The sequence below is a fragment of the Protopterus annectens genome, chromosome 9.part0 (assembly GCF_019279795.1).
Source record: "Protopterus annectens isolate FY-2018-M chromosome 9.part0, PAN1.0, whole genome shotgun sequence".
Lineage (NCBI taxonomy): Eukaryota > Metazoa > Chordata > Ceratodontiformes > Protopteridae > Protopterus > Protopterus annectens.
In genome coordinates this window covers 1,275,935,055-1,275,962,325 of record NC_056743.1, presented here as the reverse complement: position 1 = coordinate 1,275,962,325, position 27,271 = coordinate 1,275,935,055, and the positions used below count along the sequence as shown (strand labels likewise).

The following is a 27,271-nucleotide window of genomic DNA, read 5'->3' as shown; positions in this document are numbered from 1 at the left end:
GTTCTTTCCAAGTGTGTCTTTTGTAAGATAACTATTTGCACTCTGCATGTTTAATATAGTTCACTATTCTTTTTTGTATTTATCTGTGAGAGACCATTGACATTTAAAGACATTACAGAAAGCATCATTGTATTAAAAAGTTATTCCCACCTTTTGTATAGATCACCTTTTTTGTTAAATGTGTAGTTCCAGCTTTTGTGTTACATGCATACACTGTTTGGCAGGTTAATCTTTTATTATAGTTTCTTGTCACATCCATTTGAGCCTACATCTCATCTTACAAAACTTTTTTGTTTTAGTGAAAGCCCTCAAAAAACCCCCTCCTAATACCCATTAATTTAATATTATCACACAAAACTATGTACATCTTCAAATATTGAAGTTTAACCTCCTAATAGGAGCAAATGTCCCAAACTGACAGCCGCACTTAGATTTGAATTCACCCAAAAGAAAGGTTATCCATGCTAAGACGCATGGTGCAGCCTGTGCTACAAAGTGCTAACTGGATGTTCTTCATCTCACATTGCTGCAGTCCTTACACTTGGGTAGTCTGCTGTCCTCGGTCGACCCGAATATCAAAGTATAAGGCTGACGTCGGTCAAGGCGCATTAGACTGACATCAGGACGTCAGGGTACAAATGCGCATGACCGACGTCATATCCTCAGTCTTTTTTGCCGCATGGTCCGATGCAGAAGCAGCGTTGCAAGTGCCGTTCGGCGTTCTGAAATTTTTCGAATTCGGAGTTTCAGACCGAGTCAAAGTTGGCTAAGTACACCGTTGGAATATTTTAGTTTTTCTTGCCTCAGTGGTTTACCGGATGTCAGAAAAAGTGAATAACTGTATTTCTTGTGGGAAACAGATACCGCATAGAGATTATCATACTTTGTGTATTCCTTGTTTGGGGCCTGAGCACGACGTTGTTGGGTGTCGCTTTTGTGCTAGATTCAATAAGCGCACTATTAAGAGAAGGTTAGATTGTGCCAGGTTAGTCTTCGGGAAGCGGTGCAATTATAATATGCCGCCGGATGCTCCGGCGCCCGCTTCTTCAAGAAGCGCAAGGACAAAGCAGCTAAGCCTAGGCAGAAGAACCGTCCTGCGGACGCCGGTTCTTTAGAGGTGTCGGTGGAGCCGGGGGTTCCGCCGGAGGTTTCTGTGGAGTCCCAGGGGGAGACTTTGTTATTGCAGGATGTGGCCTCTCAGGAGGCAGGTCAGGCTGAAGGGGCTTCTCAGGTTACTGTACTCCCTTCCCTTCCTAGGGTGGTTAGGCCCTCTCCTTCCGTTTCCAAGTCTTCTCCCAGAGGCAGGCCAGGTTTAGCTTCAGTTGGTGTCGCCCCTAGTTCTTCAGGTTCTGTGCCCAAGAAGCATATGCTTAAAATGGCAGAAGATTTGATTACTTTGATTAGAGGTTCTTTGCCCCCTCCTGATAAGAGACCTAGGGTGGAACCTGAGTTGGGGAGTTTTGAGCAGGCTTCGGATGTTTCAGAGTCTTCAGCTGAAGACTTGCAGGAGTATTCTCCTTATTCTGATTCTGATGTGGATGATTCTACTCCTTCTGCTTCTCCTCCTGAAGATTTTTCTTTTTCAGAGACTCTTCATTCCATGAGGGAGCATTTTAAATGGGACGGTCAGGACTTCTCTGATTCCAGGAAAAGGCTTAGGGAATTTTGTTTTACCCCAGCATAGGCCTTTGGCTATACCTCCTGTTCTGGATGTTGTGGAAGATGTGTTTGCAGAGGCTTCTCTTAATCCTGATTCTTTGCCTCCTGCTCCTGTTAAGCCGGATAGGTATTACAGGGTGCCTGAAGCTCATAAGTATCTTTTTAAGAGTACTAGGGCGGACCCAGAAACTGTTAGTCAGGGGCCTAAGGGTGTTAAGGCTTCTGTTGTTAAAAATCCGGTTCCTCCAGATAAAGAGGCCAGGGCTTTGGATAGATGGGGAAAGAAAGTCTATACTTCTTCCACCCTAGCTATGAGGGCTTTGAATTGCCAGTTTCACATGTTGAAATACCAAAACTATCTACTTTCTCAATTGAAATCTAAGGTAGATGCTCTGGCGGAAGGTATTGAGTGTAAAGAGTTACAAGATTTAGTACATGTTTCTGAACAGGTAGGTAAGCATTCTTTGCAATGTGGTTTTGATGCTGTACAGGCCTCGTCTAGGGTGGCTGCCACTGGGTCAGTTCTTCGCAGGCACGCCTGGCTGAGGGATCAGAATTTGTCTGACCATGTTAAAACAAGGATTTTAGATGCTCCTTTGCAATCTGATGTGTTGTTTGGTTCACCTGTTGAGGCAGTCTTAAAGAAAATGGAAGACAAGGCTAAGTCTATGCAGACTGTTAAAGATTTTTTGCAGGTTCAGCCTCCGAAGTTTAGTAGAAATTGGCCTACCAAGGGGTGGACGTATCCTTCTTATGATTCCCAGTCTAGGGGTAGATCTAGACGTGGTAGGGGCAGAGCTCAGGGCTCTTTCAGGCCTAGAACAGGGAGTTCACCTGCACAGTCTTCGGTGAGGGCAGGGGTCAGTCCTTTCGTAAACAGACCCAATGACCTACCTTTTCAGCTGCCAGAGCCTTCTGCCTGGCAGCACCTTTGGGAGGAAGCTTGGCACTTTTCAAGGAAAATTGGAGTTTAATTACCCAAGACAGATGGGTATTGGATATCATGCACCAAGGTTACAGGTTTTATTTCCATACCTTGCCTCCTTTCAAAGGCATGCCAGACATTCCTCCTCAGCAAAGAATAGAGGCTCACAAACAAATTTCTCTGTTACTTCAAATAGGGGCCATACAGCCGGTCCCTATGCCAGAAGTGGGCCTAGGATTTTATTCTCACCTGTTCCTAGTACCAAAGAAGGGGAACACGTGGAGACCAATTTTGGATTTATCTATCCTCAACACTTATCTGGACATTCCCAAGTTCAAAATGTTGACGTTACAACAGCTTTTACCTCTGCTGGGCAAAGATCATTGGATGGTAACTTTGGATCTCAAGGAGGCTTACCTTCATGTTCCTATCAGACTGAGTTGCAGAAAGTATCTGCGTTGGCTGGGACTTCTCATTATCAGTTCTCTGCATTGCCCTTTGGCTTATCTACTGCGCCCAGAGTGTTCACAAAAGTTCTGGCTCCAGTGATAGCTTTCTTCAGGCTAAAAGGAATACAGATCTATCCTTATTTGGACGATTGCCTGATTCTGGCTCAAGGAAGGACGAGCTTCTTCATCATTTGGAATATGTGGTAGCAGTGCTAAGATGCCTGGGGTATTCTGTGAACGAAATAAAGTCCAGTCTAGTACCCTCTCAGGACATGTGCTTTCTGGGTGTAAGACTGAATACAGCATCCCAGATGGCCTTTTGACCCCGGACAAACAAAAGAATCTTTCCCTTTACTTTCATCAATTGTCTCATCAGTCCAGGCTGACTGCAAGGACAGTCCTTCAAGCCTTGGGGTTCATGGCATCTTGTATTCTGGTGCTTCCCAGTGCCAAACTGCATATGAGGAAGCTACAATGGGATCTAAAAACGTATGGACACAGCACTGCCAGGATCTGGACACTGTCATTCAAATAATACCTTGCATTCAAAAGGAATTTTTGTGGTGGGCTCAGGAATGTCACCTAAACAAGGGACTCTCTGTGACCCGGCCAGAGGCGAGTCAGATTCTAACGACAGATGCCTCAGACAAAGCTTGGGGAGCTCATCTAAATGGAAAGTGGATACAAGACAAGTGGCCTGCCAGACTACAACATCTACATATCAACTTGAAGGAGATGTTAGCAGTCCAGTTTGCATTAATAGCTTTCAAGGATTTACTTCTTCCAGGGCAGGTGTTGATTCTAACAGACAACACAACTGTCATGTGGTACATCAACAAGCAAGGGGGAACACATTCTTATCCTCTATGCAGGCAAGCAATGATTTTGTGGGAGACTGCTCTCAGTTTACAGCTACATCTTCAGGCAAGGTTTCTGCCGGGAGCACAGAACTCCTTAGCAGATGTGTTGAGCAGACTAATTATGGATCCCCACGAGTGGAAATTGGATCCTCATGTATTTCAAAAATTGACAGTGTCATGGGGAACTCCAGACATAGATCTGTTCGCTTCTCCACTAAACCACCAGCTGCCAAAGTTTTGCACGAAAAGGTTTCATCCCACAGCTTGGAAAGTGGATGCTCTTTCTTTCAATTGGAGCAATCTTCATGTGTATGCCTTTCCACCTCTGCCTCTCCTCCCAAAGGTACTTCTAAAGGTCAGACAGGACAAGCCAAAGATGATTCTAATAGCTCCAGATTGGCCTTGACAGCACTGGTACCCATTACTGAGAAGTCTGGTACGGGAGCCTCCATGGCCTTTGCCTTCGATTCCACACCTGTTGTCTCAGGAGGACAGTCATTTGCTCAATGTCAAGCTTCACTCTCTTCACCTAACAGCCTGGCATATTCTGTTTTGAACCATAGAAGGTCTCAACTTCCACAGCAAGTTTTGAATGTTATTTTGGAAGCTAGAAGGCCTAGTACAAGGAAAGTGTACGCAGATAAATGGAAGAGATTTTTATTTTGGAGTGCAGCAAAGGATTTTGATGTTTCTGAGCCTAATTTAAGTACGGCTCTTCAATATCTTACTGAGTTGCTGGACAAAGGTTTGTCCTTCTCTTCTATTAAGGTTCATGCTGCAGCAATTTCGGCTCACTATGATTGTGACCCACCATTGTTTTCTCATCCTTTGTTCAAGCAATTTCTTAGAGGGGCAAAGAATATAAGACCCCCACGTAGAGCTCCTACTCCTGCTTGGGATCTCAATTTTGTGTTGGAGAAACTCACTCTACAACCTTTTGAGCCTGCAGCTACTACCGAGTTGAAATATTTATCATGGAAGACTGCTTTTTGTTGGCCATTACCTCTGCAAGAAGGGTTTCTGAATTGCAGGCCCTTATGGCGGTTGAGCCTTTCTTAATTTTCCATAAGGATAGGGTATCTTTGCGTACTAATCCCTCCTTTATGCCTAAAGTGGTTTCTAGTGTGGCTTTAAACCAAACTATTCATTTGCCTACTTTTTATGCAAATCCCCAAAATAAAGGGGAAAAGATTTTGCACACTTTAGATGTACACAGGCAGCTGCGATATTATTTGAGCAGAACTAAAGGGTTCAGGCAGTCTCAGCAGTTATTTGTTTCTTTTGCTTTGAGTTCTCAGGGCAAGCCTGTGTCAAAACAAACTATTTCTAAGTGGATTGGGTTTTGCATTGCTTTCTGTTATTCCCATCATGGCAAGGAGATTCCAGCTGGGATTAGGCCTCATTCCACTAGAGCTACTGCCACTGACAGCTTTTTAAGGGGTGGCAACTAAAGATATTTTGGAGGCAGCTACTTGGAGTTCAGTGCATACTTTCTCTAAGCATTATCACCTTCCACTTTACTCTAAATCTAGGGCTGGTTTTGCCACTGCTATTTTACAGGGCATTTTGGCAGCTCCTGCTTCTTTATAGTTTTGCCATCCTCCCTTACCTCTGCTTTGGGATTCTACCCAAGTGTAAGGACTGCAGCAATGTGAGATGAAGAACATAGTACAGTTTTGTACCTACCATAAATGTAGATGTTCGAAGATCCACATTGCTGCAGTCCAATTTACCCTCCCTCCCTCTGTAGTTAGAGGCGGTTGTGTGGGTTGGGTTGTATATATTGTGTATATTGTATATATGGTACATATTATTAGTGCAAGGGTGGTTGGTTGGTTGTTTGCTGTCTTTTGGTTGTGACCTTTCTTTTAGGGTCTTCTGACATCTGGGGCAAGAAAAGACTGAGGATATGACGTCGGTCATGCGCATTTGTACCCTGACGTCCTGATGTCAGTCTAATGCGCCTTGACCGACGTCAGCCTTATACTTTGATATTCAGGCCGACCGAGGACAGCGGACTACCCAAGTGTAAGGACTGCAGCAATGTGGATCTTCGAACATCTACATTTATGGTAGGTACAAAACTGTACTTTTTGTCTTTTTTATAGAACTACTACTTGGGAAAAACTTCTGAATGCTTTCAGAGAATATGATCTCCTATCTGGTTTCTCTTCTTTTTTCCCAGCCAGTTGCTCACCACCAGACTATAACCAATTTCTCTTTATCAGATTGTCTCTGTGGAGACATGAGAACCAGATAGCCAATTTCTCATTTTCAGATTGTTTCCATGGAGACATGAGAACAGTCAATTTCTCTTTATCAGATTGTTTCCATGGAGACTTGAGGGGCAGATACAGAATTGCTACTAAGCATACATTCATTTGCTAGAAAAAAGCCTTGTAATATTCAGTAATCTTTTCAGTTACTTGCTTTCTCTTAAAACTTATTACTAAATCAATCTAAGGTCCTTAATCATGTCATTCCCCATGCAAGAATGAAAAAAACACATTAATTTTTCTTTTGTTATGCAGTTTTAACCAGGCTTTTTTTTTACATTACAATACCTTCATTTCGTAAAACTAAACAGGAAGAAAGATAAGTGAGAAAGAAAGGGAAAAAAACAGCACATATTTACAATCCCCCTTACACTTAAAGATAACTCAGAAAACTTTTACTTTATAGCATGCAAGGAAAACCGTACACCACAAAAATAGTATTAAGAAAAAAGTTTTCTTTACTCAGTTAGCTTTCTCCCCTCTCTTCCCCTCCCCAATGTATTTTCCAAACATTAATGGCATGAAGTAGGGCATATGGTCCTTCACAAGTCCAACAAATTCAGAAAAGTCCAATATTTCCAGATGTTCTTGTTCTGTCACATTTCACAGATATAATTATTGCATTATAATCCCACATTGTTACTGGTTTTATTACTGTTTATGTTGATGTCCCACAGCCTGTGTCTGCTTCATTTCCGACGTACTTTTGTTTCTTCTAGTCCTCTCTCATGTTCCCTTCCTTGTCTCAACATTTTCCATTGAAACAGTGGAAAAGGTTTCACAGGTACAGTCTCTCTGTGGTCTTTATTACTAGAAGAACAAGAAGCAGCATCTCCTTTTGTTTCACAGCTCACTTTTTGTTGGACAAGGGTTTGTATTCCCTTCTTAGCATGTACTTCATCAAAAAATGATTTTGTCCCTCCAGGGAAGAATACCTTGAAGATAGCTGGGTATAGCAGTTTGAATCTCAGACCTGCGTTGCAACATTCCCTGAAAAGTGGAATAAATTTACTCCTGTTCTGCCTGGTGTACAGTGAGTAGTCATTCTCCACAAACACTCTGCTGTCTCCCACTTTTAGTATTTTTTCCTTCTGCCACAGTTTTGTCAGTATCAACTCCTACTGCTAGGATTGCTTCTTTACTATTAAAGGTCTAGGTTGCTTTTTCATAGCCAGGTTTGGAACAAATACATGATGTGCCCTTTCAACTAACAACTCCAGCTATGGAATACCAGTCCAGCTGCATATTTGTGCTTTCATAAAATTAATGCAATCTGTTCCTTCCAGCTTTTCTGGTATAGCTGAAATTCTCAGGTTTTCCTTTACATGTGCTAATTCTATTATTTTTTTAAACATCTCTTCCTGAGCAGTGTCATATTCAGCCAGCCTTTTCTTCATTTCATCCTCTGATTTTTGCAGCTTTATCACCTCATCTGAATATCTGTTTAAAGCTTCTTCCATTTTTCCAACCTTTTGTTTGTGTTGATATACTGTATCAGTGTTTTGTTTATTTTAACCAGGTCTGTGTGCATTTGTCTTGTATCTTCCTGTAGGTTACTGGAAGTTGTGTGGAGGTTGCATTGCTTTTTGCTGAGCAGCTGTAAAACATTCCCCCAGTCAGTGTTTCTTCCTCACTTTTTGTAGTTGATTTTTTTTCTAGGTGCTCTGTATTTCTTTTTTTCCTGGCATCCAGGCAGTGGACTTACTAGCCAGTTACTGAAATTTACTCAGCCAACTTGGAAGTCAAACTAGGTTATGTTTTCTATCAGTATCAATTCCTATTTCTCTTCTAGGTTACTGTCACTCTGCAGAGAGTACCTCAGAGAAAAATCTCTCTCTGTTTTACAATTTTTCCTTGCTTACAAATAAGTTGCTTAGATCCTTTCCCTAATTTAAATTTCTGTCCTTTACCAACAATAATAATGCTGCTATTTGTTTAAATACAGTAGTAAAGTATTTATTTAATTGTATCTGTCTCAATGATGGCCTGTTGCTTAGAATTCTCCATTTATGGGGCTTTCAGTTGTAGCTTGATGGAAATTTAAGAATTCTACTTAGATTGTGGACTTTCAACATTTCCTAACTATATACACCTAAAATATACCATTTCAATGTGTGATCTCTTTCCAGTCTGCTAATCATTTTTACTCACTGCTCTGCAACTCTTTCAGGCAACAGTGTTTTACATTGCAACTCCCTTCCTTGAAATGGTTGTACCGTCACAGGCTTTTCTGCCATAGGTATATACTGGTATATCTTTCTAAATGGTATAGTCATCTAATCTCTTTCCAAATGGAGAAAAAGTTGCTCAGTTTTAGGCCTTTCAGGCAGTGAAAAGTATCTCAGGATCCGTTTTGGCATAGAAAATTTTGTGCCAAATATGCCTGCTGCACCCATCCATGAGGTATAAAATAATGGATTACCATTCACCTATAAAATAATGACTTGAAGAGAAGTTAAATATACTGGTTCAAACTCTTCTTTTTTTATATAGAGATGAAACAAGTCCCACAAATGAAAATGCCGCTCACACCACTTTGAATAGGTCAGGGGTGCTTTCAACCAACATCCCTTTTTATCTAGATTCCTACTGGAAGATGTCGGGGAATCTTCAGGTTCTTTTGGGAATTCTCTCTTTCCAGCAGCACACTTCCCAAGAGCAACCCCTCCCACCTGCAGTGCTAGGCCAACTTCTCTGACTGTAACAGGTCCATTGCCCTCCTTTTACACACCACTTCACTGGTATGATTGCTGATTAACAGCCTGGGGGCTGGTATGAGCTGGCTAAGAGAAGCTGGCTAAGAGAGGGTGGAGTATGCAGAAGGGCACTTTAACTTTTTATCCACCTTGAGAGGGTACAAGGAAATCTCATGCAGCAACAAGAGCTCACTTCCAGATGAAGACCAGTAAGTGGAACACCCCACTAAGATCATAATAGGCATACAAGAGAACAATACAATAGTATGAGAACATTCACATGATATAACTGTTGCATGGTACAGATTACATATAAAAAGTTTTAGGAGTTGTCAAGTGTTTACTGAAAAATTATTTGCTGTCCACAAATGACAGACAGGTAGACCCCTACTTTTTCTGACTCCCTACCCAGGCAGGTTGATTTGGGAACAAGCAGGGGTAATATAGTACTGTGCTTGTTGGATGATCTAGTTTATTGGAGATGGATAAAAGTAAATATTTTGAATGTGGCTTTTATCATGGTATTAGGAGACATGTTCACTTGACATTTGTTTATTTTTTGTAGGTGCTGTGCAAGTGGTGGTTGCATCTCGTAGTCTCTGTTGGGGTATGAGTATCTGCGCTCACCTGGTAATTATAATGGACACACAGTACTACAATGGCAAAATCCATGCGTGAGTATGAAGGCTTCTTCCCATTAACATCACATAGTTTGATGTACTGAAAAACATGGAGGGATTTAGTTTGTGTGCATATATTTTACTTCTTTCTTCTTTTTCTTCTTTCGGCTTTTCCCAGCCAGGGGTCAGCAAAGTGGATCACCATCCACTCAGGATTGACAGTGGAGTTTTACGGTGTCGAGTTGCCAGCCCAGCGCCCAACCTTCGACAGAAGGCGCACACATGCACTCACGCCTAGGGCCATTTTAGTGTGTCCAATCCACCTACAGCATGTCTTTGGGATGTGAGAGGAAACCGGAGCACCCGGAGGAAACCCACGCGACCACAGGGAGGACATGCAGACTCCACACAGAAGGCACCCCAGCCGAGGATCGAACCGGAGAACCTCTTGCTGTGAGGCGGCAACGCTAACCGCTGCACTACTGTGGCTGCCCATGCATATCATATATTTTACTGTTACAGCAAATTTATTTTGTGCTTTAGATAAAAACATGTTTGTGCAAATCACTTCTAAATATTATACATGTTTGCCGACACAAACCTGTCATCTTGTATAAACCTCTCTGTGCTGCCAAGATGATCTTTCATTGTACTCCTGTCTTTATACTGACTAATCATTCTCATTATTAAAGTTCTTAATGGATTAAAAATACGAGTGTGGTTCAAGGTATGCCTTGTCTAAGATTTAAGTGAAGCACATTACTCAGTGGGGAAAAGGCTGAAAAGAATTTTCTTTCTAAATGACAAAAGTTGTTTTTCTTAAAAAAAAGTTTGTTTCATTAATGTGTCTCGTTTTTCCTTTAGGTATGTGGATTACCCAATTTATGATGTGTTACAGATGGTGGGGCGAGCAAACCGCCCACTGCTGGATGATGAAGGGCGCTGTGTTATTATGTGTCAAGGATCAAAAAAGGTGAGGGAGATTTTTTTAGGTGAATAGAACTGTGACATTTATAACCTGCTGTTTTGTAGCGAAAATTAAGCATGACTGTGTTATAATGGTCTTTATTGTGCAAACTCTAAAGAAGAGGCAGAAGAACTCGAAAGATAACAGTGAGTAATTGTCTGTAGTAGGTTGTCTGGCCCAAAAGAACTCAACAAAACCGATGAGTAATCTCTTGGAAGAGTTCTAGCAACTTGCATAGTAAAAAAAAAAAAAAAAACCTCATATCCAAGCTTCCAGCAAGGCAACTCAGTTGTCCACTGTCTGCATGGTTTCCTTGGTACAGCCTTTTAATGCACTAAGTAAAATTTCTGAAGAAACTTGAGGTCAATTGGTCTGGACACTTTCCACTCCAAAAACGTAACATACCAGCTATTTTGTGGGGTTTCAGGAGGCCAACAACATGTAGTGACCCAAGTAATTGCCTGTGAAGTGCAAGAGTTCAGCTACAGATAGCACACAAGGTAACAAAGTTTGAAGGGTCATCTTAGAAACTGCAGCATGTGACTACCTTCAGAATTCCATAAATCTTGACTACATAGCATGCCAGGTATCTTTAGGCAGGGTGCCAAAAACTTAATAATGTAGGTGATCCCAGAACAACAGTGTTTCAAGGGCTCAGCAACCTTGCATCTACAGTGTTTGCTTATAGGTTTCTAAGGACACAAATAGCACACCAGTTATGTTTGCTTTGCAGGATCCTACGTGAGCAGCAACATAACATACTAGGTATCTACATGTTGGGCTGGCTCCATTGCCATAAAGCCTTCAAAACAATGCAGCTGACCCAACTTTGAGTAGTGTTTAGAGTACCTACTGGAGCTGGAGTGGGACAAAGTGTGATCCGGCTTTGCCAGTTCACCTTTGTTCAAGGGAAGGGGAATTGCATGTGCAAGCACTTGCTCCCGAATCTCAGGTGGATACCAAGATGTCCAGCAAGGGTTCTGGCTTCAAGGAGACAGAGTAGTCCTGAATTGGTTACATTATTCATGGAAGCAAGTGACATACTCTACTAACAAGCATAGCATACCAAACCTTGGTGAGGTTACAGATACCTATGTGAGGACCACCATAAATTTATGAAAAAAAAAGCTGTTTTTTTAACCTATTACATCCGAGTAACACTTCAGGTGCATCTGCAGTTAACTCCTACTGATGCCTGTAGGCATCAAATATTGCTTATTTATATTTGCATTAATAATTCCAAAACCATGCTATGTGTGAGGTTTTAAAAGATTTCATCATAAAGCTTACACAATGGCAAACTCAACTGCCTTAATATTTGACTCTGCTGTCTTTCTCCACTCTTGCTTCCTGAATGAATGAACGGTCAGTGTAGAGATGTTGAGACAGGGGATTTTGATGATCACCGAGGTGAGGAGGAAAAAAGCAAAGCAAATAAAAAAAGTATCTGCTTGTTGGATCCAAGAACATCAACAGAATAATACACATTGTCTGGATGCAGGGGCCTAGTAACATTGTGCATCAAGAAACTGTTGGATGTTAGGTCCCCAGTACACAGCAAAATGTAACTTGGTATATATTTGTAAAGTCCCAAAGATTAAAATCATAGCACATCAAATGTCTGAAAGATTCCAAGGGCCTAGCAACATAGTACAATGTAAATCTGCTACTCTAGTCCCAAGTGTCCAGCAGCACAGCACACGTTCATAGGTGTGTACTAGGCTAATGGCCCTGGGGCCTTTACAAGCCTAGCCCATGGAAGTGTCCTGGCATTGTGCCACCCATCATTAGTTCCCAGTGCCTTTATTAAGTAGAGTCATTGGAGTGATCTCCAGGGTGAGCTTTCTGTTATCCATCCACTCAAGATTCCGCTTGAAGAGGGGTAGTGAGGTGTTCTGCTTGACATGCATGGGAAGTGTATTCCAGAGCATGGGTAGTCTCTGGGTTATGAACCTGTCCCTCCAGCATGTTCTGTTGATTGTGGTAATGAGGTTGAGGTCTCTGGAGCACATGGTGCGGAGGGATTGGGATTTCTTTAGATGTAGCATTTCTAACAGAGCTGGGTCAGACATGGCTTTGCAAGTCAAGCAGAGATCACCTCTTAGTAGACGATATGAGACAGAGAATAGCTGGAGTTTTTTGAGTCTGTCCATGTAGAATGTGTTTAAGGCCTAGGATCCTCTTCATGAGTTACTTTTGCGGCCTCTCCAAGTGTTGCAAGTGTCTAGTGAGGTACATGCCAAATGGGGCATTATACTCTATGATTGGTCTAATGAGGGAAGAGTAGAGAGAAATGATGACCTCTTTCTTCCTGGATGCAAAACCTTTGGTAATGAGATGTGCCACATAGGACTTTCTGACCCCAGTGGCAATGTGGTGGTTGAAGGAGAGGTTGCTGTCAACCTTTGTCCCCACATCTCTTATAACGCCTTCAGTGTTCAGTGGGCTGCCATTGAAGTGGTAATTAGTGGGAACTGAGTTTTTCCCAAAGGGGATGACCGCATTTTTTGGCATTAAGCTTAAGGCCATGGTTTTGACACCAGTCATTGGTCTCAGTGAGGCCTTTCTGTAGGATGTCTGCATCACTTGGAGAGCTAATAATGGCTCCCAGCTTGCAGTCTTCTGTGATTTTGGTAAGCCAGAGTCCCTCCATGTTGGTCTGGAATTCTGAGAAGTAGATGCTAAACAGGAGTGGACCCAGGACCGATCCTGTGAGACTCCACACGTGACTGGTCAGCAGTCTGACTTGGAGTCCGCTACTTTCACACTGTGGGTTCTATCTGTGAGCCAATTTACTACCCACCTAATGATATAGGAGTCGATGCCGAGTTTGCTGAGTTTATCAGTAATTACTGAGCGAGGAATGGTATCAAAGCCCTTGGCTAGATCGAGGTAGGCTGTATGAACTGCCCTACCTTCATCCACTTCTCTGGTGACTGATTCAAAGAAGTCAACCAGGTTGAGCAGGCATGCTCTACCTTTCACAAAACCAAATTGTGTGGGATCTAGAGTTTGGAGATTCCTATATCCTTGTTAATTAGGTCCATGATGATGAGCTCCAAAGCCTTACATATTAGACTCATCAGGCTAATGGGGTGATAATATCCGGGGTCTGTAGTCGCTCCTCCTTTATGGAGAGGGATGACTGTAGCAGTGCGCCATTCGGTAGGGACAAAGCTTGAAGTGAGGCTGAGTGAACAGAGCACACATTTGGTGCCAGTTCACTTTGTAATTCATGTAGAACACAGCCAGGGATATTGTTGGGTCCCATGGAAGTTGTATTCCTGGCCTTAGACAATGCAGCTTTAACCTGTGATGCAGTAACTTTGGGTGCTTGGCATTCTTCTGATATTGAGATTGGTCTTTTGAGGGGGGGGGGTAAAGTTGGCACTGAATCTGTCGGCCAGTATATTGCCAATATCTGTTGGCTCAGTATAGGAGGTACCATTGTGCAGTAACTCGGAGCAAATCTGGGTATTGCCATGGAGATCCTTGAAATAACTATAGAAGACTTTGTGGTTGTTTTTAGTGTCTGCTGCAATTCTGCCTTCATAGCTCGCTTTGGCGGTTTTGATGGGTTCATAGGTTGGTACTGGGCTATCTGCCCGAAGGCATATATTAGCCCAGCCATGTTGTGTGGTATTCACTGCCCCTTTAGTAGTTCCCTAGACCCTTGTACTAGCAGCTAGTACCCTTGGCCCCTATCTAGTAGTGCTGTTGGTGTGATCCCGGTGTGAACTTTGTTACCCATCCACTCTTCAAGGTTCCTCTTGAAGAGTGATAGTGAGGGGCTCTGTCTTATGTAGATAGAGACCCTGTTCCATAGTAAGGGAAGTCTCTGCGAAGGGAATCTATCCCTCCAGCATGTTCTATTCATTGTTGTGTTGAGGTTTATATCCCTAGAGCGTGTAGCTTGAGTAGATTTGTTTTTGCTAAGATGGAGCATGTTCAACAGTTCTGGGTTGGCCATGGCTCCGTACATTAGACAGAGATTGCCTCTGAGAAAGCGGTATGCAACAGAGAACAGTCTTAGCTTTTTCAATCGTGCTGTATAGGGCAACTGTTTGAGGCCAGTAATCCTCTTGGTTAGGTACCTTTGTGGTCTCTCCAGCTGCTGGAGATGTCTAGCCAGGTACATTCCAATTGGTGCATTGTACTCAATAATGGGTCTGATGAGGGAAAAGTAGAGGGGCACCATTACATCCTTAGATCTTGATGCGAACCCTTTCGTGATCAGATGGGTCACATAGAAGGATTCTCTAACCACTTTGACAACATGGTTATCAAAGGAAAGCTGACTGTCTACTTGGGTCCCTAAATCCCTTATTTCTTCTTCAGATTTCAGGGGATTACCTCCGATGTTGTAGTTTGCGGGTACTCTGTTTTTTCCAAAGGGGATTACTATGCATTTTTTTGCATTTAGCTTGAGACCGTGGCTTTGACACCATGCATCAGTCTCATTTAGGCCCTTCTGGAGGATCTCCATGTCGGCCGGAGACTCTATTATAGCACCCAGTTTGCCGTCGTCTGCAAACTTAGCCACAGCCCTTCCATGCTTGCCTGTACTTCTGAGAAGTATATGCCAAACAGAAGGGGCCCCAGGACAGAGCCCTGAGGCACACCACTCATTACTGGTCTGGATTCGGACATAGATCTCGCTACTCTTACTTTATGGGATCTGAGAGCCAGTTTGCGATCCATCTTGTGACGTAAGGGTTTATGCCCAGGCTGGTGAGCTTATCGATAATACCTGAATGGGGAATGGTGTCAAATGCTTTAGCAAGGTCAAGGTAAGCCGTGTGTACCTCCTTTCCCTTATCTATAGCCTGAGTAACTGTCTCAAAGAAATCCACCAGGTTCAGGAGGCATGATCTGCCTTTGACAAAGCCGAACTGTGTGGGATCCAGCGACTGGAGGTTTCCAATCTCTCCATTTACAAGTTCCATAATGATTCACTCCATAGCCTTACAGATAAGACTGGTCAGGCTTATTGGCCGGTAGTTTCCAGGGTCAGTTGTGGCCCCACCCTTGTGTAGCAGGACCACCGTTACCGTGCGCCATTCTATGGGTACATATCCTGTGGAGAGGCTGAGACGGAGCAGGGTATTAAGATGCAGGGTTAATTCCTTTTGGAGCTCGTGTATGACACAGCCTGGGACACCATCTAGTCCCATGGAGGCAGTGTTTTTAGCTTTAGATAGAGCCTTGTTAACCAACGTATCAGTAATAATTGGACTTACACAATGTCGTGGAATGGTAATAGGCCCTGTAGGTGGTGGTGGGGGGGGGGATTTGCACTGAACCTGTCAGTCAAGATGTTGGCAATGTCAGAAGGGTCGGTGTATTTTGTTCCATTTTGTACTAGCTCAGAACAGACCTGAGCGTTGCCATTTAGGTTTTTGACATAGCCATAGAAGGCCTTATGGTTATCCTTGGCAACTTTCTTTTCAAAATTAGCTTTAGTTGACTTGATGAGGGCCCTCAATTTCTTACTAATGCTGATCTGGGATGATTTTTCTACTTGAGATTTGGCCTTTTTTTTGTACAAGTCTCCTCCTTTTATTGTAAAGTTTGCTTATGGCCGGGGTCCACCAGACTGGTTTCTCCTTGCTTGAGGAAGGAGTCTTGGTTTTATTTGGGATAGCACAAGATCTCAACTTTTTGTTGAGGCTAATAAGGAAATTTTTCCAGTCTTGTGACTTCACCTTTTTCTGCAATAGTTTCTTCCTTATGTTGTAGAGTTTATTAATGGCAGGTGACCACCAGACTGGCTTCCTGTTTTTTGCAGGAGAGCAGCTTGGTTCTGTTGGGTATGGCTAGTTCCATGCATTTATGTACGTGTTTGTGCAGTGAACTGGTGTATGATTCGGCAGTCATGTATCTATTTTCAATTGGCATGGGTGCCATGAAGTTAGCCACCTCTGTTTTTAGGAATCTAAAGTCAGCTTTGGAGAAGTTTTTCATGGTGGATAGCTTTGTGAGGGGTGTGGATGCGATGTGGATTTCCATGGTGATTAGTTTGAGGTTGGATCTAACCAGGGATGAATTGACTACTGGTGTAGAGCAATGGTTTCCCACGTTAGCAATAACCAGGTGAAGGATGTTTCTTCCTCTAGTGGGGGTAAGAATGAGCTGGTCCGGGGCATTGGAATCGATGAATTCCAGGAAGCATTGGGCCAGTGCATTGGTGCTTAAGTAGTTTTCCCACCTGATGGAGGGGTAGTTGAAGTTGCCTAGTATGAGTGTGTTGGTTTGATTCTTAATAGTTTCGAGGGTGCTTAGGAATGTGGAGTGAGAGTCTTGGGACATGGTTGGGGACCTATAGCAGGCTATGACCTGAATCATTGTCTTACCCAATGTTAATTGTACCTGGAGTGTTTCAGATGTGTTATGCTGGACTACTAATCTGGAGGTGTGCATATCCTTTATGAATATGGCGACACCACCGCTTTTTGAGCTTCGGTCCGTGTTCTGGGGCCGAAAGGTGTGGAATGAGTTATAGCCTGGTAGTGTAGGGGTGCTTTCTGCTGCTTTAAACCAGGTCTCCATTACAGCACAAATGTCAATGCTCTCCATTTTAATGACTGCTCCGAGCAAGTGCATCTTGAGATTTAGACATCTAGCTTTGAGCAGCATGAGCCTCAGATTGCATTTATTTATAGCTGTTACAGTGGTAATTTGGTCTTTGGAACAGTGCCTGAAAAAGGCACTATAGGGTTGGCAAGAGACTTAGCCAGTACATGGAAACCCAGGGGTGACAGATGCAGGCCATCTCTGGCAAAGCATCGAGGTCTATCAGTCATGTCATCCCAAGCAGACAGATACTGGATCCCCTTAGAATGACACCAGAAACTTAGCCAATTGTTGAAGTCAGTCATTTTTTGTTTGTACTGTGGTATCATTCTAGGTGATGGTAGGATGCTGCTCAGGGCTAGAGTCATACTTGCCTGAGCCATGTAATCCGAGAGCTCCACCATGTCTGTTCATGTAGTCAAGGGAGGTGCGTCTCAGGTCATTCACACCCACATGGACAATGATAGAGTTATTCTTTGTATTTGTTGTTGTGTGACCTGAGTGCATGTGTTGTGTCGGATTCTGGCACCTGATAGACAGCTGACTGTTACCTTCTCCTTATTCAACCTAGTGAGTGGGACATCGGTCTTCCTCACTATTGAGTCAGCTATGATTATTGTATTGGGCGAGATATTTTTCCTTAGGGGCTTAGGTTGAGGGGCATACTGTGTAGGTGAGCTGTGTGTCTTGTGGTTTGTGCTGTGTGGTGGTAGAGTGTGTTTCTGCCTTGAAGGTCCCTGCTGTTTGGGTCGATTTCTGTTGAGAGCCTCTGTGAAGGTGGGTGTGTGGTTTGTGTTTTTATGTGAGGGCTGTGATGGTGTGAGTTCTGGAGAGCTGTGTGTTCCATGTGGTATGGTGCAGGTATTGACCTTCTCCTCTTGACCAGCTATTCTGATCTTGGCTGGAGAGTGCATGGCTTCCAATTTGGAGATATAGGCACATCTCTCACAAGTCTGAGTGTTGGGAGGTAAGAGGAGAGGGTTGTCTGTGTACATGAGGCAGTTGCTACACTGCCTCAGAATGCCCAGGTTCACCAGGTTAATAGGAGAAAGTACAGGAAACTGACGTTTAGATATTCCAGGAGGCATGGTCATCATTACTAAGTACTGGAGCTGTTTCCTTATAGGACGTCTAGTGCTGATGGCTCTTGTGTGCTGCAATATTTGCTACAAAAAGCCTGATGGGATACTGACGAAAAGTGCAAGAGAGAGAAGAGAAAGTTGAAAGGGATAGAAAATCTGCCCAAAAGGCCAATAAAACTTCAATTTCAGAGCCGGAAACCACTCCTCTTATGATAGGTAGGCTACCTAGTGCTTACCACTCCTACTGATAAGCTGGAAGGCTTTCCTCTAACCCAGAAGGATCTGGGGAACTCAGAAACTTACAAAACAGTCCTGGATACTGCAAGTCTGTATCTGGACTATTCGAGCAACAGGAAAGGTGGAAAACAAGCCCAGAGCTCTTTGTTTTTCTTAACCTTTTTTTTTTTTAAACTTAAAAGACTAACACTTGCAGTATGAAATAAATACAGTTAAACAGCAACGAAATGCAGTTACAGTAATGAAATGCAGTAGATAGCAATGAAATGTAGTTAATCAGTAGATTGCTTTGAAACAGTAGCTCACAAGTCACAACAGTAACAACAGCACTAAGAAAGCAACGATTCAGTAGAATACTGTCATCAATTTTGTGTGGCTACCAACAAGCCGTAATAAATATGGCAAACAGCAAAATGAAGTAGAAAGAGGAACAGTTGTTTTTATGTATAGTAGAAAGTGAAGAGACAGAAAAAAATCAAATAATTCAATGTTCAGAAGCTAAAGGGGTGGTCTTTTGCTAAGTTCTCACTATAAACAGTAGAATGAGCTGATGTAATGTCACTGGGGGGAGTTTCCAGTATCAACTTTATACCAGAGGTGGGAAACTCAAAGCCAGTAAGACATAAAACCACCACCACAGCTGGGAGGATGGGTGGGAAAAAAAACAGTTGTACAGATTACATAGATGTGTATTAAAACACAAGTGCAGAACACAATTGAAAATGAACACTTATCTTTTTCAAATATCACAGCAGGGCAGTAGGCCAGTCTCTCTGCAGCTTACAAAAAAGCCTATATTCAGAATCTCCATGACCTTGCAGCATACCATACCATTTTAGCTGCCTCCAGAATCCTTTGAATGCCATACCGTTTAGCTGCCTCCAGGATCCTTTGAGTACCATACCATTTAGTTGCCTCCAGGATCCTTTGAATAACAGTTGTTGAAGTGTTGTTGTTTTCAGGGTCCTTGGGGTACTTTAGTGTAACATAGTGAGGAGCTGCATGCTGATTGTCAGTAGCTGAGCAGCATAGCTCAACAGTGTCAGCTGAGGAGTATATGACATCTGGCATCTGCTTGGTAGGATCCTAAGAGCCCTGCAACACAGTAAACTGGAAAACTGCCTTTATTGTCCAGCAGTTGGGCAATAGCATACCGGGAACCCATCTGCATAGTCCAGGGTCTAGCAGCTTAGTACACCAGGGATCAGCCTGCAGTCCAGCAGCATAACAAACCAGTTGTATCTGTGTGATATCTTTAAGTGTATAACAGTGTAGTATAAAGCCACCTTCAAGAATAGTTAGTGTAGTGCTGCAGGAATATTCCTGGTCGATTAGCAGTTGCCGGTTGTAGTATCCCCAAACAATGCCTTTTATATTGTAAGAAACCCCCATACACATCTTCATGTTTTTTTTTTTTCATTTTGAAATATCGGATCTTGTCTCAAGTCTGGATAGCTTTTTTTTCCCCTCAGCAATGAATTGTATATATCCTGTTGAATAGGAAAGATATTTTTTTTTTCAGTTTGCTGTATTGATATTTCTTCATTTCCAGGATTTTTTTAAGAAGTTCTTGTATGAGCCCCTTCCTGTTGAATCTCACCTCGACCACTGCCTCCATGACCACTTCAATGCAGAGATTGTAACAAAAACCATTGAGAACAAGCAAGATGCTGTTGACTATCTAACCTGGACCTTCCTATATCGCAGAATGACCCAGAATCCTAATTATTATAATTTGCAAGGTGAGTAATCCTTTGAATTAAGTGAGCACATAGCATTTTGGTCTTTATAGATTTTTTACAGATTATTTAAGTTAGCAGCTCTTCACTGTTCAGCTTCCTTCTATAACTAGAGAGAGTTTTTGAAACACATTGCAAAACTTGTCATCCTTTTGAAGGAATAATCTTTGTATCTGACAAATTGGAAGAAAAATTAATCCATTTTCTATCAGTTCTTTAATGCAGCAGTGGGGACTGTAGTTTGCAGTGTAAGCTTGTCTTTAAGTCCTAACTTTTTGTGGGTTATGAATACTTTTCTAAGTAATATTTTATAATTTATTGTATCCAGGACTGTGGCTGAAATTGGTCAGATGTTCATCGTGTTTCACTGTTGCAGTCATTACACTTGGGGTTATCCTGCTGGCAGGCTACCCGCAGTCGGCCTGAATTCCAAAGTCCTGGTCCAGCATCGGTTACTGTCGCCTCTTCCCTGACATCAGTGCGCCAGGGGTATAAAAGATGCAGCCGACGCCATTTTCTTCCGTCTTTCTTGCCGCTCGGTGCCCGAAGCAAAAGCAGTTCGCAAGTGCCGATCGCCGACTCCTGAGATTTTCGAAATTGAATTTCAGATCCAAAGTCTTCAATAAAGCTAAGTACCCCATTGGGGAAACTTTTTTCTTGCTCCAAACCGATGTCAGAAAAAGTTAACAATTGTATTTCTTGTGGGAAGCAAATACCTCATAAGGATTTTCATTCTTACTGTATTCCTTGCCTAGGCCCTGACCACGACGTTGCTAGTTGTCGGTTTTGTGCTAGATTTAACCAACGCACTATTAAGCGTCGGTACAATTTTGCATTTCATTACTTTGGCTGTAGGTTTAACTACATAATGCCGTCAGAACAGCCAATGACCGGAGTTCATAAAAAGCGCAAGGAAAAAGAACAGGCATCTGAGGTCCAAAACCGACAACAAAGCCTCTTCTAGGCCAGTCGCCGGTTCTCAGTGAGGCGCTTTCGCAGCCCCTGACACCCGCTACCTCAGAGCCACAGGCCGCCTCCGACTCCCACGTGGAGACAACTAGGCCTCTGGATACTCAAGGTATTGGGCCTTTGCAAACTAATCCCTCAGATGGGTCTGGAGCCTTTGAGCAGGCATCGGCTTCTGAGGGTGTTTTCAGACCTACACAGCTTTATATCAAGCCAACTTCAGCATCCAAGACAAAGACTAAAACAGCTTTAAAGACAAGGAAACATGTACAGCATTCTCCAGGACAGACTTCCATGCCTAAGAAACAGATGCTCAAAATGGCTGAAGACCTAATTACTTTGATCAGGGGTTCCCATCCCCCCCCCTGATAAGAGGCCTAGGCAAGACACTGAGTACGATTCCTCTGATCAGGTTTCCATTTCCTCTGACTCCTCTTCAGAACAGGGATATTCTATTCCTCCCTATGAGGATTCTGATGCTGAAGAATCTATTCCTTCAGCTTCTCCTCCTGAGGATTATTCCTTTGGGGAAACCCTGCATACCATGAGGGAGCATTTCCATTGGGAGAGCCAAGATTATTCAGAATCTAAGAAAAGGCTCAGAGAATTTCTTCTTCTACCTTAGCACAGGCCTCCTGCTATTCCACCCGATGTTCATCGTGCATACAGCTGCAGTCCTTACATATGGGTTCTCCTGCCGTCAGGCGGGTCCTCGGTCGGCCGAATTCCAAAGTCTAGGTCCGGCGTTGGTTGTTGTCGCCTTCTTCCCTGACGTCAGTGCGACACGGCCGACGCCATTTTCTCCAGTCTTTTTTGCCGCGCGGTGCCCGAAGCAGAAGCAGTTCGCAAGTGCCGGTTGGCCAGCTCCTGAAATTACGAAAAGTTGGAAACCGAAGTCTTCTTTAAAGCTAAGTACCCCGTTGGGGAAACTTTTCTTGCCTCAGACCGATGTCAGACAAAGTTAACAATTGTATTTCTTGTGGGAAGCAAATACCGCATAAGGATTTCCATTCCCTCTGTATACCTTGTTTAGGCCCAGACCACAACGTCTCGGGCTGTCGCTTTTGTGCTACCTTTAATAAACGCACTATTAAGCGTCGGGCGGAGTTCGTCCAGCACTATTTTGGTAAAGCTTTTAACTATAAAATGTCATCGGAGACTCCGACTACCGTTTTGTCCAAAAAACGCAAGGACAAAGACCGACACGCGAGGCCCGCGGTCTCAACCGACACCACGCCAAGACCGGCTACACGTGGTCCGGTTCTCAGTGAGGCGCCTACGCAGCCCCTGAGTACAGACAACGCTTCTCTGGCGGTGTCCTCTGTACCCAAGACCACAGGTTCGTCGGCCCACACCCTGACTACAGCTACCGAAGCCACTGTGAGTGTTGAACCTCTTAATGTGGACAGATCTACCTCCACCCATGGTGTCTTCAGACCTTCTTCTTCCTTTTCCATCAAGGCCTTTACTAAGTCTAAATCAGCCATGCACTCCCAGAGGCCTGTTGCACAGGGCCCATCTACAGGCCCCATGCCTAAAAAGCAGATGCTCAAAATGGCTGAGGATTTAATTACTCTTATCAGGGGTTCACAATCCCCACCGGACAAGAGACCCAGAGTGGAGGAAGAATCTCCCTCTTCTGACCAGGGCTCCGTTATTTCAGAACATTCTGATGAAGAGGAGCATTCGTACTCCCCTTTTGAAGATTCTGATGCAGAACAGTCCATTCCTTCTGTATCCCCCCCAGAGGATTTCTCATTCGGGGAAACCTTGCATACCTTGAGGGAGCACTTCCATTGAGAAGGCCAGGATTTTTCAGATGCAAAGAAAAGGCTTAGGGAATTTCTTCTACTACCCCAGCACAGGCCTCTGGCGATACCTCCTGTCTTGGACATACTTGATGATGTTTATTTGGAGGCTTGCCTTAATCCGGATTCCCTGCCTCCAGCCCCAGTCAAGCCTGTTAGGTACTACAGAGTTCCTAACTCACACCAATTTCTTTACAAAAGCCATAATGCTGACCCAGAAACCATTTCTCAGGGTCACAATGGAAATGAAGGCCTCTACTGCTAAGAATCCATTACCCTCCGAAAGAGAGTCTAGATCCTTAGAAAGATGGGGAAAAAAGGTATATACCTCGGCCACTCTAGCCATGAGGGCCTTAAATTGTCAGTTCCATATGCTTAAATATCAGCAGTTTCTGTTATCTCAATTAAAGGATAAAATGTCACAACCTGAACAACCAGATCTGAAGGAGTTGCAGGATATGATGCATAGTGCAGAACAAGTGGGTAAGCACACCTTGCAATGTGGTTATGATGCTCTAGAGGCCTCAAGTAGAGCTGCAGTTACAGGATCAGTCATTCGTAGACATGCTTGGCTTAGGGAACAAACCCTGCCTGATCATGCCAAGGCTAAATTACTGGATGCTCCTTTACAAAAGGATGTGTTATTTGGTACTAATGCTGAGGAAATACTAAGGAAAATGGAAGAAAAAGCTAAATCTATGCAAACTGTTAAGGCTTTTCTACAGGTACAACCACCACGTTTTAGTAGAATTTGGCCTACAAAAAACTGGTCCTTTCCAGCCACGGACAAGCCCCAAAGAGGTAGATACAGACGCAGAAGGGGCAGAGGACAATCTCAAGGATCATATAGAGGCAGACAATGGCAACCTCCAGCATTAAGAGGTGGCGAAGACAATGCACAGCAATACAGAAAACAAATCCAATGACTTTCCCCTTTGCATGCCAAACAAGGCTCAAGTGGCAGCACCCTTGGGAGGAAAGCTGGCATTATTTTAAAAAAATTGGCATATTGTCATAAACGACAAATGGATCCTGGACATTATAAACAAAGGCTACAGATTTCATTTTCACACTCTTCCAAAAATGAGAGGCATGCCGAACCTGCCACACAATCAAAGGGCAGAGGCTCAAATACAAATTTCAAAGCTCATGGACATGAAAGCTATTCAAGAGGTACCTACTCACGAGCAAGGTCAAGGTTTTTATTCCAGACTATTCCTGGTACCAAGGAAGGGAACCGATTGGAGACCCATTTTGGACTTATCCATCCTAAACACATTTCTACTAGTACCAAAATTCAAGATGCTCACCTTACAGCAGCTTCTTCCCATGCTGGGCAAGGGGTCTTGGCTGGTAACATTGGACCTCAAGGAGGCATACCTGCATGTCCCAATCAGACAAAGTTGCAGAAGATACCTCAGATTTCTTGCAGGTTCAATCCACTATCAATTCTCTGCATTGCCCTTTGGCTTATCTACTGTGCCCAGAGTATTCACGAAATGCCTGGCATCAGTAATTGCCTACTGCAGACTTCAAGGGATACAAATATACCCTTATTTGGACGACTGCCTGATCCAAGCGGACAGCAAGCACATACTTCTGGAGCATCTGGCTTATGTAATACAGTTATTGAATTCTCTGGGATACACAGTCAACAAAGAGAAATCCAGGCTAACACCATCTCAGAAAATAATTTTCCTGGGTGCCAACTTGGACACAAACACCCAGAAGGCCTATCTTACTCCAGAAAAACAGGGGCAACTAACTCAGTACTTCAAGATACTAGCAAATTGTACCAGGCTAACTGCAAGGAAAATCATGCAGGCGCTGGGATTCATGGCATCTTGCATTCTTCTAATCCCATGTGCAAAGTTGCATATGAGGAAACTTCAATGGTACCTAAAAAACTTATGGTCTCAACACAGCCACAGTTTGGAAACAATAATACCACTAATTCCATGTTTACAAAAGGAATTTCTATGGTGGGCTCAAGCATGCCAAACAAACGCAGGTCTACCATTCAGCAAGCCTCAAGCAAATCAAGTCATCACAACAGACGCCTCAGACTACGCCTGGAGGGCACACATGACAGACAGGTGCATTCAGGGCAAATGGTCCCAAAAGGAAAAGCACCTTCACATCAATCAAAAGGAAATGCTAGCAGTGATAAATGCAATTACAGCTTTCAAGTACCTCCTGCATCCAGGGCAATTATTAATAAGAACAGACAACACCACAGTAATGTGGTACATAAACAAACAGGGAGGAACACATTCATACCCCCTGTGCAGGCTGGCCATGTCACTTTGGAACAGGGCTCTGGAATGGCAAATCGAGCTTCAAGCACAGTACTTGCCAGGTATGGAAAACACGCTGGCAGACAATCTAAGCAGAAATATGACAGACCCTCACGAATGGAAGTTGCATCCTCAAGTGTTTATAAAGATAATCCAAGCCTGGGGAAGGCCAGACATAGATCTCTTTGCCTCCCACAAAAATCACCAATTGACAAAGTTCTGCTCAAGGACATTTCATCCAAAGGCCTGGAGAGTTGACGCCCTTTCTTTCAGTTGGGTAGCACGGACAGTTTGCGCCTTTCCACCTCTTCCTCTACTGACCAAAGTGCTTTTGAAAACAAGAACAGACAGACCAAAGATGATACTGATTGCTCCAGACTGGCCAAGACAACACTGGTATCCACTCCTGAGGAGCCAAACACATTCTCCTCCCTGGATCCTACCTCTAATGCCTCTCCTTCTGACTCAGCACAGCTACAAAACTCTTCACAGTCAGCTGAAAACACTCAATCTGGCTGCATGGAAAATTCCTTAATACCACAACAGACCCTACTGTCCAAGGAGGTACAGGATGTCATTTTGGAAGCCAGAAGGCCATCTACTAGAAAAGCTTACTCCGCAAAATGGAAACGGTTTTGCGCTTGGAATGAGAAAAAGGACCAGGATCCTAGAAAACTGAATTTGCCTCAGATATTACAGTATCTAACTGAGCTGCTGAACAGTGGACTGTCATTCTCCTCCATTAAAATCCATGCCTCAGCCATTTCTGCAGAATACAACACTGATCCACCCTTATTCTCTCACCCACTTGTAAGACAGTTCCTCAGAGGGGCTAAGAATATAAGACCTCCAAGGAAACAACCAATCCCAGCCTGGGATCTTAATTACATACTGGAAAAATTGACATTGCCTCCCTTTGAACCAGCTGCCTCAACAGATTTACAATATTTGTCCTGGAAAACAGCTTTCCTTCTGGCTATTACCTCAGCTCGTAGGGTCTCGGAATTACAAGCCCTCATGGCTGTGCAGCCCTTTCTCATCTTCCATCAGGACAGGGTTTCCCTACGAACCAACCCGTCATGTATGCCTAAGGTAGTATCCAGGGTAGCTTTAAATCAGGCCATACACTTACCTACCTTTTACCCCAATCCTCAAAACAAAGGGGAAAAAGGCTGCTACATTCCGTAGACATCCATAGACAGCTGCGTTACTATTTGGACAGAACAAAGCCGTTCAGGAAATCAGAACAACTTTTTGTGTCCTATGCTGTAGGAGCTCAAGGGAAGCCAATTTCCAAACAGACAATTTCAAAATGGATAGGCCACTGCATACATTTTTGTTACTCCTTTCATGGTAAAACTGTGCCTACAGGCATCCGATCCCACTACACAAGGGCCACAGCTACCTCTACAGCCTTCCTTAGAGGAGTTCCTGCCAAAGATATTTTGGAGGCAGCCACTTGGAGTTCGGTGCATACCTTCACTAAACACTACCACCTACCTTTATACTCCAAAACAAGAGCAGGCTTTGCCACTGCTGTGTTGCAGGGCATTCTGGCTCCTCCTAATTCCACCTAGTGCCTACCACCCTGTGCGTAGCTTTGGGATTCTACCCATATGTAAGGACTGCAGCTGTATGCACGATGAACATAGTACAGTTTTGTACCTACCATAAATGTAGATGTTCGAGTGCTAATACAGCTGCAGTCCAGGTTTCCTCCCTCCTTCCCTCTTGGTACAGGCCTAGTGGCTAACTCCTCCACAAACAACCTGTTTGGGTTATCCTTCTATGGTGTATTTGCTTGCAACTACTGAATTTTGATTATATTGCATTGCATGACTATACATAAATATATAAATTATGTATTGCCTTCCTTCTGGGGGCACCTGACATCTGGGGCAAGAAAGACTGAAGAAAATGGCGTCGGCCATGTCTTATATACCCCTGTCGCACTGACGTCAGGGAAGAAGGCGACAACAACCGACGCCGGACCTAGACTTTGGAATTCGGCCGACCGAGGACCCGCCTGACGGCAGGAGAACCCATATGTAAGGACTGCAGCTGTATTAGCACTCGAACATCTACATTTATGGTAGGTACAAAACTGTACTTTCTAG

At 43.6% G+C, this 27,271-nt stretch overlaps 1 protein-coding gene across 2 annotated transcripts in view; it reads left to right on the top strand.

The window, feature by feature from the left end:
- Positions 1 to 27,271, top strand: part of SNRNP200 (small nuclear ribonucleoprotein U5 subunit 200) — a 1,344,735-nt gene that overhangs the window by 1,166,764 nt on the left and 150,700 nt on the right. For both annotated transcript variants that reach the window (XM_044084204.1, XM_044084205.1), the window contains 3 exons: positions 9,431 to 9,539; positions 10,350 to 10,458; positions 19,897 to 20,086. In XM_044084204.1, the coding sequence (XP_043940139.1) occupies positions 9,431 to 9,539; positions 10,350 to 10,458; positions 19,897 to 20,086 (408 nt within the window). The remainder of the gene's footprint in view (positions 1 to 9,430; positions 9,540 to 10,349; positions 10,459 to 19,896; positions 20,087 to 27,271) is intronic.